Here is a 20,062-nt window from a genome sequence, read left to right on the forward strand (position 1 = left end):
AATCAACAACAACTCTATTGAAATAAGCATTACAGACAACTGGAGCCTAGAAAATATACTCAGTGCTAACTGTATTGGATAGTAGGGGCAGGTTTCGTTTTTCTATTTGTAATTAACATCACAAAAAAGTTGTTTATGTAACAAAAGTTTTGCAGTTTTTATCTGAATCATAAGAACATCCTTCAATGTTACTTCATCTTCAAAATGGTCATGTGAATTAATGAACAAGAAACGACAATAAATAAACTTTACATTCCAAACTGATCAGTTAGGATATAAATAGAGCTGGAAAACTCATATAAAATTAGTTATTTATTTAATTTGGGTATTGGTTTCTAGGATTTAAACAGTTTCACCTGGGGCCTAGCACTACCATTGGTTATTCTTAAATGATCACCTGTGATTATCTTTGCTCCCTGAAAAACTGGGTTATTGATTACTTAAAGAACTTTCATTCATATTTAACTCTCCCAAAGTTTAAAAGAACACATTGCCATAGCTTGTCATAAAATAGAGAAAATGTAATGAACAAAATCAAATCATATTTATGATTTAAAATGGTTATGTTATATAAGGCTGTCTTCTAATAAATGCCAATGAAAAACAAACCTTTCAAATTCTGACAGGGTAAGAAATAGGTTTTGGGTCATTATTTTATTTACTTCACAGTGATTATTTAAAGATTAAATCATTTAATAAATTTTACAAGTTAGTAATATATTTAAACATATTCATTCGTATGGTGATTTAGTAATGAATTTTTAATTATTTGTCCTTCATGAGTCATTACTAATCGTTAGAGTTTATCTAGTCATTTGGTAATTTAAGGCAAATTTTATTCTCTTTAAAACTATAATATAAAGAAAGACCTTTTATAGAACAAGTATATATGGTCTTTTTAAAAATATTGGCAATGAAGCTTATTTTTATTTATAAATTATCTGTTGAAGACGAGCAGAAATTCAATTTCTCAGCCTGATTTCTCTATTTCAAAAGCAACCATTATTATTGGTTTGTCTTGGGGGGCTTGTGTGGCTGCTTCTATCAGACATGAAAAAAAAATACATTCCAAATTTCAACTCTCCCTCCTTAGCTGCCATACGTCTTATTACCTAAGTCGTATTCAGACAGCTCTTAGGATACAAGGCTGGTGGTGCAAACTTTGGTGTTCTAGGACTTAGGAGCAAATGTTTCTTCTAAGTTGCATGCCAAGCATCAATGCATTTGCTGCCTTTTACATTTCAAAAACATCTACTGTTAGATCAGGGCTTTGCTACCCCAGCAAACTAGCAGAAGCAACCCTAGGCATTTATACCCCTGGTGATTCTCTAGGGAATCTGAAAGCCAAACTTATTGAACAAACTCAGTTTACTGAACGTGCTATACTCTCTGTGAACATTTAACAAGACAGGTCAGCCTCAGAAAGACATTAAACAGATTTAATGGAAGGATGAAAGAAGATACTCAACGAATTTTGGAGGTCAGGGTCTCAGGGAGGGAGAGTGCCCTCTTGGATTCCACGGGCCCTTTCACACTGTCCCTCAGGGAACGTACACTCTTCTGGCGGTTTCTTGCAAAGCGAGCTCTCTTGATCTTCCATAAGGCTGCATCGCTGAGGTTAGCAACGTTGGTCCTCACAGCAGTGATGGCTTTGCAAAAGGAATTAAAGAGACTATCACTCTCCTTTACATAGGGCTATGTAATCCACCTAGTCTAAAACAATCCATCTGTATAGAGTTTCAATATTAAAATACATCTTTCATGGATATACATCTCCCTCTCTGATGAGTCCTACATAAAAAAATGACTATTGCCTATCATGATTTTTTTTTCTGCTTAGACCACAAGATTAAATTATCTAATTTTGTTATCATTGGATAGTTGAGTGACGAAAGTCTTTTCTCCACCTATTCAGAGCTGTAGGTAACTGATTAATAGCAAGAGGCCAGGTGTGGTAGCTCATGGCTGTAATCCCAGCACTTTGGGAGGCCATGGTGGGAGTATCCCTTCAGGCCAGGAGTCTGAGGCCAGCATGGGCAATATAGCAAGACCCCCATCTGTACAAAATAAGAAAAATTAGCCAGATATAGCGGCTCACCCCTGTAGTCCTAGCTACTTGGGAAGATTAGCTGGGAGGATTGCTTGAGCCCAGGGGTTGGAGGCTGTAGTGAGCTATGATGACACCACTACACATCAGTCTGGGCAACAGATTCAATGCAATTCCCATCAAAGTACTATCATCATTCTTCACAGAGCTAGAAAAACAATTCTAAAATTCATATGGAACCAAAAAAGAGCCCACATAGCCAAAGCAAGACTAAGCAAAAAGAACTAATCTGGAGGAATCACATTACTGGAGTTCAAACTATACTACAAGTCTATAGTTACCCAAACAGCATGGTACTGGTATTAAAATAGGCTTGTAGACCAAAGGAATGGAACAGAGAACCCAGAAACAAAGCTAAATACTTACAGCCAACTCATCTTCAACAAAGCAAATAAAAACATATAGTGGGGAGAGGGCACCCTATTCAACAAATGGTGCTGGGATAATTGGCAAGCCACATCTAGAAGAATGAAACTGGGTACTCATATCTCACCTTATACAAAAACCAACTCAAGATAGATCAAAGGCTTAAATCTAAGATCTGAAACCATAAAAATTCTAGAAGACAACATCAGAAAAACTCTTTTAGATGTTGGCTTATGCAAAGAGTTCATGACCAAGAACTCAAAAGCAAATGCAACAAAACCAAAAATAAACAGACGGGACCTAATTAAACTAAAAAGCTTCTGCACAGCAAATGAAATAATCCACAGAGTAAACAGACAACCCACCGAAAAGGGAAAAATATTCTCAAACTATGCATCCAACAAAGGACTAATATCCACAATCTATAAGGAACTCAAACAAATCAGCAAAAAATAATGATAATAATAATAACAATCCCATCAAAAAGTAGACAAAGGACATGAATAGACAATTCTCAAAAGAAGATATACAAATGACCAACAAACATATGAAAAAATGCTCAACATCACTAATTATCAGGGAAATGCAAATTAAAACCACAATGAGATACCACCTTACTCCTGCAAGAATGCCATAATTTAAAAATCCAAAAATAATAGATGTTGGTGGGGATGTGGTAGAAAGGGAACACTTTTACACTGTTGGTAGGAATGGTAATTGGTACAATCACTATGGAAAATGGTATGGAGATTCCTTAAAGAACTAAAAGTAGATCTACCATTTGATCCAGCAATCCCACTACTGGGTATCTACCCAGAGGGAAGGAAGTCATTATAGGAAAAAGGTATTTGCACATGCATGTTTATAGCAGCACAGTTTTCAATTGCAAAAATATGGAACCAGCCTAAATGCCCATTAACCAACAAGTGGATAAAGGAAATGTGATAGATATATATCGTGAATACTACTTGGCCATTTAAAAGAATGAAATAATGGCATTCACAGCAATCTGGATGGAGTTGGAGACCATTATTTTAAGTGAAGTAATGCAGAAGTGGAAAACCAAATATCATATGTTCTCACTTATAAGTGGGAGCTAAGCTATGAGGATGCAAAGGCATAAGAATGACAGAATGGAATCTGGGGACTTTGGGGGGAAGGGTGGGAGGGGGGTGAGGGATAAAAGACTACACATTGGGTACAATGTACAATGCTCAGGTGACAGGTACACCAAAATCTCAGAAATTGCCACTAAAGAACTTATTCATGTAACCAAAAACCACCTATGTCCCCAAAACTATTGAAATTTAGAAAGCATGCAAGAGTGTGTTTGCAAGGTGCAAATATGCTTCCTAAAATTGCTCACAAATGTTATAAACATAATGACTGAATCATATTTAGGGAACACACAGTCATAAATGGTTATCATAGGTTAAGGAAAAGAGAAGAATTCTGACTTGGGAATGCCAGGATATGCTTAAATCTATGGATTACTACAGCAGTTATTCAATAAGCATTTAATGAGCTGAGTGCATGAGGTCAAGGCATCCTCTGTAGAGGAGTTAAATGACATGCCAATGTCTTCTGTTTGTCTAGGCAAGCACAATGGAACCGTAATGGTTTACAGCAAGTTCTTCATTTTACTTACTTGTAGGAAAAGGAAATTCCTTGTTACAATCCAAATGTAGCTGGGCTTCCAAAGAAAGTGTCTCAAATCTATTGACAAAGAACTCCCAGCTCAAAGCAGGAATATCCTGCTTAAGAAAATGCAAGAGTAAAAGCTTGCTCAAAATTGTGGGTCTGTCTTTAACCACAGTATCAAACTGGAAGTCAAGACAAAGACACAGACCCTGGGAAAGAGAAGAAAAAAAAAGAAGAAGAAAGTCAGATATAAACATCTAAGTTACTTCAAAGCTGATATACTAGGCAAAGTCAATGAAACAAGGCAGCCTACTCAATTCAAACTTATAATGTAGAATGATCCCACTGGAATCTTCTTTGATTGGAAGTTTTCGTAGGAAAGAAAAATGTAGAAGAGAAATTTATCTTCATTGTAGCATATCTCTCGAATTTTGATTCAGAAATCTGAACTAAATGCATGCTATTGGTTTCCTAATGCATTAAATAATAACCACTTAATCCAAATACCCTCAAGTCAATGCATCTGGTTTTTTGTTGTTGTTGTTTATTTGTTTCTTTGTTTTTTGAGATGGAGTCTCACTCTGTCGCCAAGGCTGAAGTGCAGTGATGGGATCTCAGCTCACTGCAACCTCTGCCTCCTGAGTTCAAGCAATTCTCCTGCCTCAGCCTCCCGAGTAGCTGGGACTACAGGTGTGTACCACCATGTCCGGCTATTTTTTTGTATTTTTAGTAGAGACGAGGTTTCACTGTGTTACCCAGGATGGTCTCAATCTCCTGACCTCGTGATCTGCCCGCCTCGGCCTCCCAAAGTGCTGGGATTACAGGCGTGAGCCACCGCGCCCGGCTGCATCTGGTTTTAATGTCTGTAGCCAGTAAGAGGAGCATACTTTCAAAGCTACATTTTAGAATACACAAAAAGATGGTCTAGAAATCCACTTTCAATCCAAAATTTCATGATTCTGAAAAAAGCAAAGTCACCTGGTTTTCTTGGAATGTGAGTGGAACATAGAATGTTAATTAAAGTTGGAATGGATTGAGAACTCTTTCCTTGAGTTGACCATTCCCCCTCTTTTTAATAGAACAAGATTTAGAAATTGCAATTCATCCAAACATCCCATTCATTAATTCAGCTGTCATCTAATGAGTGCCTCCTATGTTCCAGGCCCTAAGCAAGCGGTAGGACATAGAAGTACCTGGTAAGATCAATAGAGAAGAACTATTCAGAAGTCAACTGGAGATTTTACAAAAAAAAGAATCTGCCACAGGCAGCATAACCCTTCAGTCTTTCAGATTGTGCAAGCTTGCCCTTGCTTCTTGGTCTTAAAATGCAGGAAGAAGCTTACACTGGATTGGGAGACAGAGTATGCACAAACACACATGCACACACACACACACACACACACACACACAGTTAAGTATGTGGACTGTATTATGAATCAGTGCTGAATTTCCTCTGCTGCTAACTAGCTATGTGACTCTGAAAAGGTGGCTTAACCTTTCTAAACCTCAGCATCTCTATCTGTAAAATGAGAACACACAAAAGGTTACTGTGAGGATTAAATGAGATAATGCATAACAGGACACTTTTAACACACTGCCCTGGAAACACAGTAGCTATCTGAGGAATGTTAGCTCTTGCTATCACTAGTTTAATAATAACAACAAAATAATAAATCAGATGCAACATGGAGAAACAGTAGATCAGAACTTTGGAGACTCTAGTCTTGATTCTCTCACTAAATTACTTTGTGTCCTTTGATAAGTCACATTCTCTCTCTGAGACTTGGTGTCACCACTAAAAAATAAAGGTTCCAAGTAAGATAAATATACCACTCTATCCAGGCCTCATATTTCTTGTCTCCTTGGCTTTAATTTGTGATGTTTTGTTATGGTAGCATATTTACCTTCTCATGTTTTACATTGATTGAAACTATAATTCAGGCCAGGCGCAGTGGCTCAGGCCTCTAATCTCAGCACTTTGGGAGGCCAAGGCAGACGAATCACTTGAGGCCAGGGGTTTGAGACCAGCCTGGCCAACATAGCAAAACCCTGTCTCTACTAAAAATACAAAAATTAGCCAGGTGTGGTGGCATAAGCCTGTAGTCCCAGCTATTCGGGAGGCTAAGGCATGAGAATCACTTGAACCCAGGAGGTAGAGGTTGCAGTGAGCTGAGATTATACCACTGCACTCCAGCCTGGACAAGAAAATGAGACTCTGTCTCAAAACAAAACAAAGCAAAAAACTATAATTTATTTGATTTCTCTTAGCATCTAGCCTCTAACAACAGGGGCCTCCAGCCCAGGAGCTGGCTAAGTGGTGTAAGATAAACCAAACTAGTTTTAAAATCTGCCACACACACACAAACACACACACACACATTATGCAATAGTTACATCTGTCCAAAGTAGTATCAGCATATGAACAAAGACTGAAAAGAAAGTATCAACAAATGGGTCAGGTAGTACAGCTCATGCCTATAATCCCAGCACTCTGGGAGGTCAAAGCGGGAGGATTGCTGGAGGCCAGGAGTTCAAAACCAGCCTGGGCAATATAGCAAGACCCTGTCTCTACAAAAAAAAAAAGTTAAAAATTCAGTGGATATGGTGATGCATACCTGTCATCCTAGCTACTCAGGAGGCTGAGGCAGGAGGATCACTTGAGCCCAGGAGTTTCAGGCTGCAGAGAGTTATGATCAGCCTGGGCAACAGAGTAAGACTCTGTCTCTTTAAAAAAAAGTGGTATCAACAAATAACAACAAGGGATCTTTTTGCAAGGTGTGGTTCTGGTATATTTCTTCCAGTTAAAAAAATCTCCATCATCATCATCAATATTATATGTGATACTATGGTCTGAAAATGTGTGCAAGGCCCTCACTGCCAAATTCCTATTGAAACTAAATCACAAATATGATAGTATTAGGAGGTGGGGTTTTGAGAGATGATTAGGTCATGTGGGCAGGGCCCTAATGAATGGGACTAGCGCCCTTATGAAAGAGGCCTTAGACACAGCAAAGGCCCCATCTAGGAACTAGACAGCAGGCCCTCAGCAGACAGTCTGCAAAATAAATTTCTGTTGTTTATGAACTACCCAGTTTATGGTATTGTGTTATAGCAGGTCAAACAGACTAGGACATGTGACAAATAATGCAATGATTTAGTAGTGCTGGCACAGACCACCTTCGGAGCAGGTAACACACATCACATATCACCTGCAATGCTGGCCTCTTTATGGTGTCAAGCAGGAGACCAGCTCTGGTAGCCACTGCAGGGTTGACATCCTCCACTGCCGTCAGGAAGCAGCAGAAGGCATGTGCCAGGGAGTACTTCAGCAGGTGGTTTTTGGTCACTGAGTGAATATCCAGAAATCTACAAATTACAGCCACTTTTTCCACTGCAACGTAAAAGAGAAGGCGAAATACGTAAATAAACACACACATACACGCACCACGCATACGCATTTATTTAGCCAGTCTGAGAACTGAACTCACAGAGAAAAAGTTAACTCTGGATCTCCCATATAGTTTACTTTAAACCCCAACAGGAAAGTCTAATGCCACCATCTCGAGTGTTCCATTTCATCCGTGCAGCACAGACTGTTTCTACTCAGAGCAGAACTTTTTCTTCCCACGCAGCCTTGTTCTAACTCTGGGTTGTCTTTTACATTTTTTTCATGGTCTTTCTCTTTGTTTAACTTTCAGCTATATTTCAAAATATTCCAAATGCCTCTATGCTTCTTTCTGTGGCCATTCCATAGAAGCTCTGCAGATAACAGAGAGAGGTAGGAGGTGCCCACCAATCCTGGCTCTGGGTTCGGGTCCCCCACTCTGCTCTTAGTAGGTCCTGGTATGAAATGGCAGACCAGATAGACATTTCCTGGGGCTATAGAAGCCGGGTATTTCTTCCATGCTGTAAATATACCCTTACTTCATAGATTTCTAATTATTCTGCAAATCAATGTTAAACAATTCCAGCCACTCTTAAAGCATGGCTTTATAAAAAGTTACAATAGCTAGTAAAGCAATATAGTGCAATGCAAAGTAAGATGTTTCCATATTTTGCTTAAGCTGTTGCGACAGCCTAGAATATTATTTTGTTTGTTTGTTTTGTTTTGCTTTTTTGAGAAGGAGTCCCCCACTCTGTTGCCCAGGCTGGAGTACAGTGGCACGATTTCAGCTCACTGCAACCTCTGTCTCCCGGGTTCAAGCGATTCTCATGTCTCAGTCTCCCAAGTAGCTGGGACTACAGGCAGGCACCACCATGCCCAGATAACTTTAGTATTTTTAGTAGAGACGGCGGTTTCACCATGCTGGCCAGGCTGGTCTCGAACTCCTGACCTCAAGAGATCTGCCCACCTTGGCCTCCCAAAGTGCTGGGATTACAGGCATGAGCCACCACACCTGGCCCACAATATTCTTTCTATTGACATTCTACCATCCTTAGAGAATCTCTGCTGATATTCTGTTTTGTAAAGTCTTCTCTGATCTCCTAGAGAGACCTTTCCATCCCATGAACTCCTGTAAAAGTACTACTTATTTGCATATCATTAATTTACATATAGCATTTGTATGCTCAGAATATGAGCTATCTATGAACACAATATGTGTTCATTATATGACATATTTTCTTTTGTGGTCTTGATTATATTTATGCCTTTTATAATTTGCCAACCTCTTACATGCTTATGTTTGGTCTCATCAATTAAACTGGAAGCCTCCTGAGGACAGCAATCTGCTCTTACACTTCTTTCTATTGTTCCCATAGCACCTAGCACATATCTAATTTATTCAACAAATTCACTGATTCACTTATTAAAAAAAAAAATATATATATATATATGTATACATATTAAGCACACATATGTATACCACTAAGAAAATATCTTAGGCACTTGGGAGGAGACAGAAGTAAACGGAAAGAGGAGTCACTCATAACTCTTGACTTCAAAGTTAAATTGACTAAAATAGATAAGACATGTACAACTATAACTAAAATGTAACTTTAGAAAACCTGTAAATCCCTCCAGTGTGGTATAAATAAAATGCTATGGGAGATCTCGGGATACAGAAACCACTCTCCACAGGTGGAACCTAGAAGGTGGACCTCAATGGTGGCATTTGAAGGTGGATCACGTGGAGGTGGCATTTGTGTAGGGCCTTAAGGAAAAAGAATGAAAGGTGGAGAGCCCAGAATGGCCCTTGCGTGGATGAAGGGAGGCAGGAAGCAATGGGAACACAGTAACGGTGTGTGTAGAAAAGCACAGGAAATGAGGCTGTCTGCAGTTGCAGTCAGACCATTCGAATGGCAGTTTAAGGAGTCTGAACTTTATTCTCTAGGCACTGAAAAAACTCCATTAAAATTTCTTGAGTAGAAAAGTAACATGATCTTGGCCAGGTGCAGTGGCTCATGCCTATAATCTCAGCACTTTAGGAGGTCGAGGCAGGCGGATCATCTGAGGTCAGGAGTTCAAGACCAGCCTGGCCAACATGGCGAAACCCCATCTCTACTAAAAATACAAAAATTAGCCGGGTGTGGTGGCGGGTGCCTGTAGTCCCAGCTGCTCAGGAGGCTGGGCAAGAGAATCGCTCAAACCCGGGAGGCAGAGGTTGCAGTGAGCCGAGATCATGCCAATGCATTCCAGCTTGGGCAACAGAGCAAGACTCCATCTCAAAACAAACAAACAAATAAACAAACAAACAAACAAAAAAAAAAAAAAAAAAGGAAAGAAAGAAAAGTAACTTAACCAGAGCCAAGATTCAGAAAATTAATCCTAATCCCCCACAACATGATGTGCTATCATATATATACACTAGCCCCTGAGATTCCTGTGGGCATTAAAAAGTAAGAACTTTTTGAAGTGGCCATATATTAAGGAACTGAACTAAAGGTATAATAGTTACCTCACTGATGAAACTTCCATTTCTGTGCCAAACTTTTGAGACATCAACCTACAGAACTGTTCTGAGAAGCTGCACTGTGGCATGCCAACCCTGCCTACTACCCCGAGAATAGAACTACTAGCAGATTGGGGTGACCGCGGGCCAGCAGACATGAGGCTAAGAGAACCCTTCCAGGTTCCTTCCTTACCACATTACTCTGATAACTTGCTGCTCTATTTACTAGGAAATTACATCCAAGCTGCACCAGACTTGGTCCCTGATCCCTCAGTGGCAAGGGTATACAGCAGAGATTCTCAAACCTCTTATTAAAAATCTCAATTTCTGCCCCGGCACAGTGGCTCATGTCCATAATCCCAACACTTTGGGAGGCCAAGGTGGGCAGATCACCTGAGGTCAGGAGCTCACGACCAGCCTGGTCAACATGGTGAAACCTTGTCTCTACTAAAAATTAAAAAATTAGCCTGGTGTGGTTGCATGCACCTGTAGTCCCAGCTACTTGGGAGGCTGAGGCACGAGAATCACTTGAACTCAGGAGGCAGAGGTTGCAGTGAGCCGAGATCATGCCCCCGCACTTCAGCCTGGGTGACACAGCAAGACTCTGTCTCAAAAAAAAAAAAGAAAAAAAAATCTCAATTTCTGGCATCACCCCCGCCTCCCACTGAGATTCTGATTCAGTAGCTCTAGGATGTGGCCAGATAATGTGCATTTTAACAAATATTCCCAGTAACTCTGATGCAAGTAAACTCACAGGTTGACTGCATCCAAGCCAGTGCCTGTTTGGGAGTAAACATGGGTGCAGTTAATCGTTACACTTGGGTAACAGGCATAAGCTGGGTCTGTCCGATGCAAACCCGGACAGGACCACCCTCCCTAAGGACAACTCTGCAAAATGCTGTTATTTTAGAGAGGAAGCTCAAAGCAGAACCCCCAAAGGAGACCAGCAAACGGGAGAATGCCTTTTAAAAAGAAAGGACAAGAAAGAAGGTGCCCCAAAAGATACCGTGACAAAAAAGATGTGTACCGTGTGACCCAGAATGAATTTTAAGCTAACACCGAGGTACCTGCTTCAAACCTCATCTTCCAGTCTTTGCTGTTGAAATTGCCATTTATGATTGTCCAGAAGATGTCAGCACCATGAGGAAGTGACAGGGCATGGAGGAGAAGAGGAACTGCCAGTGAAGACAGCTGAGAGAACTCGGATTTGACGACCCTCCACAGGCTAGGAAATCAAGGAGAAGCAAAGTGGTGACAGTTATCACAACCTTTCCAAAGAAAGATCCTGTCCTCTTAATTTACGGCAAGCATAGTTACTAGGCGGTGGGTAGGGGTGCTTTTGGTGAAATTACACTCATCCACAAGAGGATAATCCTCTGATAGACGTTTCCTATGCTCTGTCCTCTTAACGTGACACTAGAGAAAAACACTTCTACTTAACATTACATTTTACAACTTAAAAATCTGCATAATGTAAATTCAGTAATATAAGTGAACAATATAAATAAATGACTGTTCAGTAATATACAAAGTCAAAATTAGTTATGTTAGGATGATGGAGTAATACGTGATTTTTAAACATTTTCTTACAGTGAGCATCTGGGAAGTTTGGTTGGTTTGGCCTGCCCAGCCTCTTATGATGTCAAAGAACAACTCTTTTTCTCTTAATAACAGCCTCTCCAAGAAAGACAGTTCATCAGTCAAGCTCCCCAACCTTCTCTATCACAAGGGGGAATACAAACAGGCTGATCAACGAACGTCAACACCCTGAATAAAGTGATTAGCTAGGAGAAGGCATATGACTGAAGCATGGGAATAATTGAACTCTTATTTCAGGGACTGATACGCACTCTGGGAGAGAGAGGCTCTCTCTCCTTCTGAAATCTCAGGAACAAAGGGCAATGTCAGCCTGCAGCTGCCAATCACCCTCCTTCCCATCTCACAGGGACAGCCTGCACTTAACCGAGAAGCCAACACTTAGTTCCATTCCAGAAGCCAAGCCAGAGCTGGGCTGAGAGATGGGGAGGGAGTGAGAAAGGGGAGGAGGAAAAGACAGAGAAGGAGATCCCTGATAACATCTTGTACCTTAGCAGTTTCAGCTGAGTTTCTATCAAGTTCTACAGGAATAATTCTGAATATAATATATTTTAGTAATAATACATTATTGTTTCCATTTTTTTCAATTATTTAAAGTATGCCTTTTGGTTGTTTTTGTTGTTGTTTAGTTTTGTTTTCTATTTGACTCCAGAGTCAATATCAGAATCAAAACTACAGTTGACCCTTGAACAACACAGGTTTGAACTGTACGTACAGGTCCACTTACACATGGATTGTTTTCAATAAACATATTGAATTTTTTAGGAGATTTGCAACAATTTTAAAAAGTTCACAGATGTACCATGTAGCCTAAAAATAGTGAAAAAATTTAAGGAAAATTTATGTCGGCCGGGCATGGTGGCTCACGCCTGTAATCCCAGCACTTTGGGAGGCCGAGGTGGATGAATCACGAGGTCAGGAGATCGAGACCATCCTGGCTAACACGGTGAAACCCTGTTTCTACTGAAAATACAAAAAATTAGCCAGGCGTGGTGGCGGGCACCTGTAGTCCCAGCTACTTGGGAGGCTGAGGAAGGAGAATGGCATGAACCCGGGAGGCGAAGCTTGCAGTGAGCCAAGATTGCACCACTGCACTCCAGCCTGGGTGACAGAGTGAGACTCCCGTCTCAAAAAAAAAAAGAAAAGGTGTGTCATGAATGTATAAAATATATGTAGTTACTAGTCTATTTTAACATTTACTACCATAAATTATACATGAATCTATTATAAAGAGTTAGGATTTATGAAAACTTACACACACAAACATTTACAGACCATACATGGCGCCATTCACAGTGGAGAGGAATGTTAAGCAAATGTAAAGATGCAGTATGAAATCATAACGGCATAAAATCAACTGTGGTACACACTGTACTACGGTAATAATTTTGTAGCCATCTCCTATTGCAATTCAGGTGAGCTCAAGTGTTGTCTCTCTGTGTGAGCAGCTCCTCTCTCCAGTAAATTGCAAATCACAGTAAAAAGTGATCCCTCGCAGTTCTCACGTCTTTTTCATTGTGTTTAGTGCAATACCATAAACCTTGAATAGCAGCATGGGTCCCATACGAAGTGCCACTAGTGACGCTGGAAGTGCTCCCAGAAAGCAAACGAAAGTCACGACATTACTAAGAAAAGTTGAATTGCTTGATATGTACCATAGCTTGAAGTCTGCAGTTGCAGCTGCTCACCCTTTCAAATACACAATTCATCTTGTAAACAGATGGCATAAACTTACGGTATTGATAAACACAGTATGGTACTGTAAATGCATTTTCCTTATGATTTTCTCAATAACATTTTCTTTTCTCTGGCTTATTTTATTGTAAGAATACAATAAATAATGCATAAAACATACAAAATATGTGTTAATCAGTTCTTTATGTTATCATAAGGCTTCTGGTCAACAGGAAGCTATTAGAGGTTAAGTTTTGGGGAAGAGAAAAGTTAGACACAGATTTTCAACTGCACAAGGGTCAGCATTTGTACCTCCCCGTTGTTCAAGGGTCACCTGTATTTGTGACTTTACAAAGCTCATGCTGCACTGGTAAGAGAGGGGAAGAGTGACACGTGCCATCTCCATTTTACAGAGAACATATGGAGGTACGAGCCACTCCAGTTGGCTGTTTTTCAGAAGGCATACCAGAGCTATAGAATGAAAAGGAGTGATTTTTTAAATGCCGTATGCTTAATCCAAATAGTGGAAGTCAGACAAATAGGGATCTCATCCCAACCCTGCCATTCATGAGCTGTGTAACCACATGCAAATTCTCTAAACCTTCGTGTCCTCCCAGTGTGGGCTGTATTAAATGAGATGTACAGAAAGCATGGCACTTAGTAGGTATGCAGAAACCTCAAGCTGCTACCACTATCATGATGACAAGGATGATGATGCTTCCAGAGCACACAATAGGCCCCAGGAAGAGTGCAAAGGAAAAAGAAGGCATAATTTGTGCCTTCATGAACTTCCGGTTTAGTTGAAGAATGCAAACCAGGCAGCCCTGCTAGAAAACCATTTCCATGACAAAACCCAGGATTCGGCCAGTCCCATTCGGCTTTCCCAGCTCTCTAGGGCCGACTTGTTTGGAAACAAGCAGAGTAAGTTTTCCACAGGTCCTTTCATTGTTCATCATGGTTTTTGTGTCAGGGTGGCACTTTGCGGAGAAAACCTGGCCCTTTAAGGAGACAGCCTGGACTATGGACCCCAAAGACCGAGTGGGTGGTCCCGTGGCACTAACAGTCCATTTGGCACGTGTACATTCTGGGGGGTTGCTTTCACAATAAAAAAAAAATGTCCATTTTGTATTCCCATGTTGAATTCATGGAGTGTCTGCCTAAATCTCAGCCCCATTCCTTCACTCCTTTCGTCCAGATCTACTGATGGTCTCAAACTTCACACTGTTCCCTCCAGGTCATTCCTACTCTTCCCTACTCCAGGTCACCCATGTCTACCCTTTCCCTTTCCCCAGCTTCTTCCTCCCACTGCAGCTGCAGAATCCCTGTTTTCTAGGGAAGAAACTTCTGTAGATCCTCCACCTTTCTCATGGTATGCTTCTCTAGTGGGCTGAATAGCGCTCCCTGAAAATTCATGTGCACTCAGAACCTCAAGGGGCCTTATTTAGATGTCATCAGTTAAGATGGGTTCCTACTGGATAGGGCGGGTCCTAAATATAATGAATGATTAGTCCCCCAGTAAGAAGAGGAAGGGACACTCAGGGACACACAGGGAAGAAGACCACGTGGCAAAGACTGGAGTGAGGCAGCTGCAAGCCAAGAAATGCCAACAATTGCTAGCAGCCATGAGAATCCAGGCGAGAGGCAAGAAAGGCTCCTCCCTTAGAGTTGTCACAGGGCGCACGGCCCTGCTGCCACCTGGACTTCAGATTTCTGGCCCCCAGAATTGTGAGAGAATAAACTTCAGTAATTTTAAGCCACTCAGTCACTCAGTTCACAGCAATTTGTTACAGCAGCCTAGGTAACTAGTGCAGCTTCCCCTTCCTCACTTAGCTGGAACCTCACATTTTTCCGGTAACACAATTTCTTATTATTGCTTGGAGTGAAATGGCACCAACATAATTCACTGCAGCCTCAAACTCCTGGACTCAAGCAATCCTCCCACCTCAGCCTCTGAGTAGCTGGGACTATAGGCTTCCACCACCATACCTGGCTAATTTTTTGCTTTAGTAGAGATGGGGTCTCGCTATGTTGCCCAGGCTGATCTAAAACTCCTGGCCTTAAGTGTGCTCCCACCTCCGTTTTCTGACATGCTGGAATTACAGGGATGAGCCACTGTTCCTGGCCTTAAGTGTGCTCCCACCTCCGTTTTCTGACATGCTGGAATTACAGGGATAAGCCACTGTGCCTGGCCTTGAGATTTTCTCTTGAGAGTCCAGAGTCTCAATGAGTCTGGACTCCTGTCTTCACTGGGCCAAATGACCCTCGCTTCCCAAGACTTCCTCCAGGCCTCCTCTTAGCAGCCTCTTTCTTTTGAAACCCATGACATTGACGCACAGGGTCCTCTCCCAATTCTTTGGTCAGTTAGGGACCTAGCTCAGTCTTGCTCCTCAAGCAGGCCTCTGCAGATGCCGTCAGTGGATCAAGCCCCAGTTTCATTCACACCTCCTCATCCCCAGTGGCCTCTGTCTTTACTCTGCTGGATGAGATGCTGACCTCCCCTCTATAAGGCTGAGAACACCCCACTTCCCCCCATCCCCCAGCTCATCCTGACTGAGACTCCTCCGCCCTCTTCTCCATACTCCTCTCCCAAATATCAATTCTTCGGCTTCATCTGCATCCAGTCGTAGAATGGATTCCAGAGACAACTGTTTCATCCCTCTGGAATCCTCATCCCTCTGAGCTTCCATCATAACCATATCACCAGTCCCCGGTCCTGAATAGACCCTTTGCCCATCTGCTCTCATCCACTCCCAGGCCGCTGAGCACCGGAGGAAAAGAAACCCAAATCCCTACTAACTTGGTCCACTGCAAACTGGTGCTAGCTACCTCAGCCGAACCTAAAGCCTGCATGCTTTCCTCATGCAGGCTGTCTGGTACTCTCTTCCATGTTCCTGAAGCTCCCAATACAATGTCTATCATCCCCCTCTCAGGAGAAGACATCAACACCTTAATATTCTTAAGGGTTAAGTCAGCTGTTATAAACTCTCCTTAACACTTTCTCTTTTCCTCAAAATGTATCTTCTTTCAAAGGAAAGGGTATTCTTCCTGTTTTCCACCCAACCCTTTGTTCTTTTTTTTTTTTTTTTTTTTTTTTTTGAGACAGAGTCTCGCTCTGTTGCCCAGGCTGGAGTGCAGTGGCGTGATCTCGGCTCACTGCAAGTTCCGCCTCCCGGGTTCACGCCATTCTCCTGCCTCAGCCTCCTGAGTAGCTGGGACTACAGGCGCCCGCCACCGCGCCCGGCTAATTTTTTGTATTTTTAGTAGAGACGGGGTTTCACCGTGGTCTCGATCTCCTGACCTTGTGATCCACCCGCCTCGGCCTCCCAAAGTGCTGGGATTACAGGCGTGAGCGACCGCGCCCGGCCGACCCTTTGTTCTTGATCGCACACTCTCCTGCCTTCCAAAACTTGGGCCCACTAACTGTTTACTTTCTCTGGCCCTTTCCCACTGACCATAAGTATGTTCAGATATTCTTTTTGTGGTTTTTTTTTTGTTTTTTGTTTTTTGTTTTTGAGACGGAGTCCCGCTCTGTTGCCCAGGCTGGAGGGCAGTGGCGCAATCTCGGCTCACTGCAAGCTCTGCTTCCCGGGTTCGTGCCATTCTCCTGCCTCAGCCTCCGGAGTAGCTGGGACTACAGATGCCCGCCACCACGCCCGGCTAATTTTTCTGTATTTTAGTAGAGATGGGATTTCACTGTGTTAGCCAGGATGGTCTCAATCTGCTGACCTCATGATCCGCCTACCTTGGCCTCCCAAACTGCTGGGATTACAGGTGTGAGCCATTGCGCCTGGCCGTTCAGATTTTCTTTATCCTAAAAATCCTTAATGTCTACTCCCTTTTCTCTCTAAGTATCTGATGTTTCCTTTCCTCTTCTAACAAACCTTTCAGAAGAAAGTTCTGCGTTGTGTGTTTATATTCAGTAAGCCTTTGCAATGTGCTCTTAGCACTCTCTTAAATTTGGATGTTTCCAAAAATCTCTCTTTTTTCCATACTCATTCTAGTAAAGCACACCTCTGACTCTATTTTAAGGTCTTCCATGGATCTCCAAACATCATTAAATAAAATCCCTATCTTCAAGGCCCTGCATACTTGGGTCCCAACCTACTTCTCCAGCCTCATTTTCCATTACTCCCTTACATCCACACCATCCAGCAAAAAATAAATAAATAAATAAAAATAAAATAAAGCTTTGGTATCCCCCAAGTATGCCCTGCTCATTTCTGGTCCCTTCTTTCCAAGTCTCCCATCTGTTTGCTCTTGACATTCCCAGGTTTTACAACATGTCCCACCCATCTCAAATCTCTACCAATGAAAATTCTGTCGTTATCTCAATGCCCATTCAAGCGGTACTGTCTCCAGAGCCTTTCATCATTCATCATTCATCCAGAAATGCTCTCTCCCACCTTTAAGCTGTATCAAGCAGTCATTTATCACATTCCCTTGGATTGACAGTGACGTACACATACATGAATATGAATCTTAGTTTAACCAAGACTGTCAAGTTTATATTCATCCTCTCGGGGTTATTATGAAGACCAGCTCTCTTCACTCTCAAATGTAGACAAATTTGAATACTAAATTAGATGGTCACCTTTTCTCTATATTGGATTCACCCCTTCCAAACTAGATTGCAAATTCCCTAAGAACCTAGAACAAGAATGTATACAATAAGCCCTCATATTTGTTGAATGAATAATAAATAAATAAACAAAATGAGTAAAGAAAGATAGAGCCTTAATGTGATTTGTCATCAGGTTAACCTGAACCAATCTTTTCCTTTTTTACTGACTCATTCTCATACATATAAAATAAGGATGTTTCTGATTTATTTCCAGGAAGATTGCAAGAGTTATTTTAAGGTTTTCAGGAGGAAAAACACTGTAAATCTAGGGTAACGTTTTATTATAATTTTCCAAATGTCTTACCAGTCTCTAAAAACTAACTTATCAGATAGCATATGGAGAGATTTAGATCTCTATTAGCAGTTCTATTTTAAGTAAGAAGGTAGGTAAGTCCTTAATTATACTAGGTAAATATTAACATTTTTGGGGCATTTTTCTATATTTTCTATATTCTTAAGCCATCTAACAAGTGAAAGGCATAAAATAATTTTTATTTTCACTTTTCTATTTATTCAGTATCTGGCAAATGGAAATTACCATTCCTTGTATTAACATACTTTTAAATTAGACTAAAAAGGAAAATAAAAGCAGTTATAGGCAATCGAGCTGTCCTGGCTTGAAAAATAACCCAAACAAGCCAGTAAATCTTAATCTAACTTGAATTTTCACAACTAAAGCTTAATATATAAACAAACAAAATAAACCGTTAGGAAGACATACCTTGCAATCAACATATGGTCCTGAATGTAGGCTAAAAATTGAGGGTGATCTTTTCTGGCAAGGTATAAACACTCTCCATGCAGACAAAGAATCTTCAGGCAATTGAGCATATTAAAAAGAATGTCTGGCTCTTCAAACTTAGCCATTTCCTATACAAAAAACCACATGGTTACTAAGTTATCCAAAACAGTAATGCTAGCAAGCCAAGTATTCAAAGATATCAGAAAATATACCTGGAAAATGGTATATATTAGTCTCAATGTTACCGGAAGCTGTTGGTAGCAAAATTTTCTTTCAGTATCATTCTTTACTGCTGTGAAGAAATAATTACACAAAAATTAGGCTAACTCTTCATTTCCCCCATCATTCATCAATTTATCAAGATCATAAAAACCAACAGGAGTAACAAATTGACATAGAATATATGCAACATTGTTTGAGCAATGTTTTTATTTGCTCTCCAAATTAGCATATATCCCTGCTATGATACTAGTGCAGGAAATCTTCTGAATTGAGAATTCTCAGTTTCCATTTCCCACCGTGCAGTCCCTCATGAATTCAGATGTCTTTGGCTCCCTAGAGCTACCCCTACCCAGAGACATCTGCATACATGATGGAATGCACAGTGCTGCTAGTTCTGTTAGTTCTGCTGCTCCCTGAAGGGACTTGGAACCTGGCTAGCTATGCCTTCCTAATTGGAAGGGAGATATGCAGGTATGAGAGGTGTTCGGCCAGGCGCAGTGGCTCATGCCTGAAAATCCCAGCACTTTGGGAAGCCAAGGCAGGTGGATCACTTGAGGTCAGGAGTTCAAGACCAGCCTGGCCAATATGGTGAAACCCGTCTCTACTAAAAATACAAAAATTAGCTGGGTGTGGTGGTGGGCACCTGTAATCACAGCTACTTGAGGGCCGAGGCACAAGAATCACTTGAACCCGCGAGGGTGGAGGTTGCAGTGAGCTGATACCGTGCCACTGCACTCCAGCCTGGGTGACAGAGCAAGACTCAGTCTCGAAAAAAAAGATAAAAAAGAGAGAGAGAGAGTTGTTCAAGTTGTACTACCAATTAAAAGGGTTTATCCCATGGATTCTCACAAAAAGAGGCACATTTTGAAACAGTTGAACATATTTAGATGAGAACAACTACTCATTATTTTCACCCTCTCATGAGGATCTCTAAAACTTTTGCCCCCATACTAGGGGCAGTAATATATTATACGTGAGACATGCTAGAGAAAAGAATTCACAAGTTAATCAGATGCAGAAACTAATGCAAAATGTGTTAAAATCACCATTACACGTTTTGGCAATCCCTAGGATCAGAGGCAATGGCAGTCAAATTCTCTTGGTCTAGATACTGAAAAGTCCATTGGGAATCTCCCGCCTGAAGGTATTTTAAATGCTTGTCATAAGTACTTGACTGTTTTGTTTGATGTGAACGTTTTCAA

At 41.2% G+C, this 20,062-nt stretch overlaps 2 protein-coding genes across 17 annotated transcripts in view; one reads left to right on the forward strand and one right to left on the reverse strand.

Moving 5' to 3' along the window:
- The window catches only part of LGMN (legumain), a 1,022,235-nt gene that overhangs the window by 117,234 nt on the left and 884,939 nt on the right, over positions 1-20,062 (forward strand). The gene's annotated exons all lie outside the window — the stretch shown is intronic.
- The window catches only part of UNC79 (unc-79 homolog, NALCN channel complex subunit), a 277,488-nt gene that overhangs the window by 103,704 nt on the left and 153,722 nt on the right, over positions 1-20,062 (reverse strand). For 15 of the 16 annotated variants that reach the window (XM_050798992.1, XM_050798985.1, XM_050798983.1 and 12 more), the window contains 6 exons: positions 18,851-18,930; positions 18,618-18,766; positions 11,073-11,230; positions 7,324-7,505; positions 4,122-4,323; positions 1,470-1,649 (listed from right to left, as the gene is read on the reverse strand). In XM_050798992.1, the coding sequence (XP_050654949.1) occupies positions 1,470-1,649; positions 4,122-4,323; positions 7,324-7,505; positions 11,073-11,230; positions 18,618-18,766; positions 18,851-18,930 (951 nt within the window). The remainder of the gene's footprint in view (positions 1-1,469; positions 1,650-4,121; positions 4,324-7,323; positions 7,506-11,072; positions 11,231-18,617; positions 18,767-18,850; positions 18,931-20,062) is intronic. The other variant, XM_050798981.1, reaches the window with a different exon arrangement.

The sequence above is a fragment of the Macaca thibetana genome, chromosome 7 (genome assembly GCF_024542745.1).
Source record: "Macaca thibetana thibetana isolate TM-01 chromosome 7, ASM2454274v1, whole genome shotgun sequence".
Classification (NCBI taxonomy): domain Eukaryota; kingdom Metazoa; phylum Chordata; class Mammalia; order Primates; family Cercopithecidae; genus Macaca; species Macaca thibetana.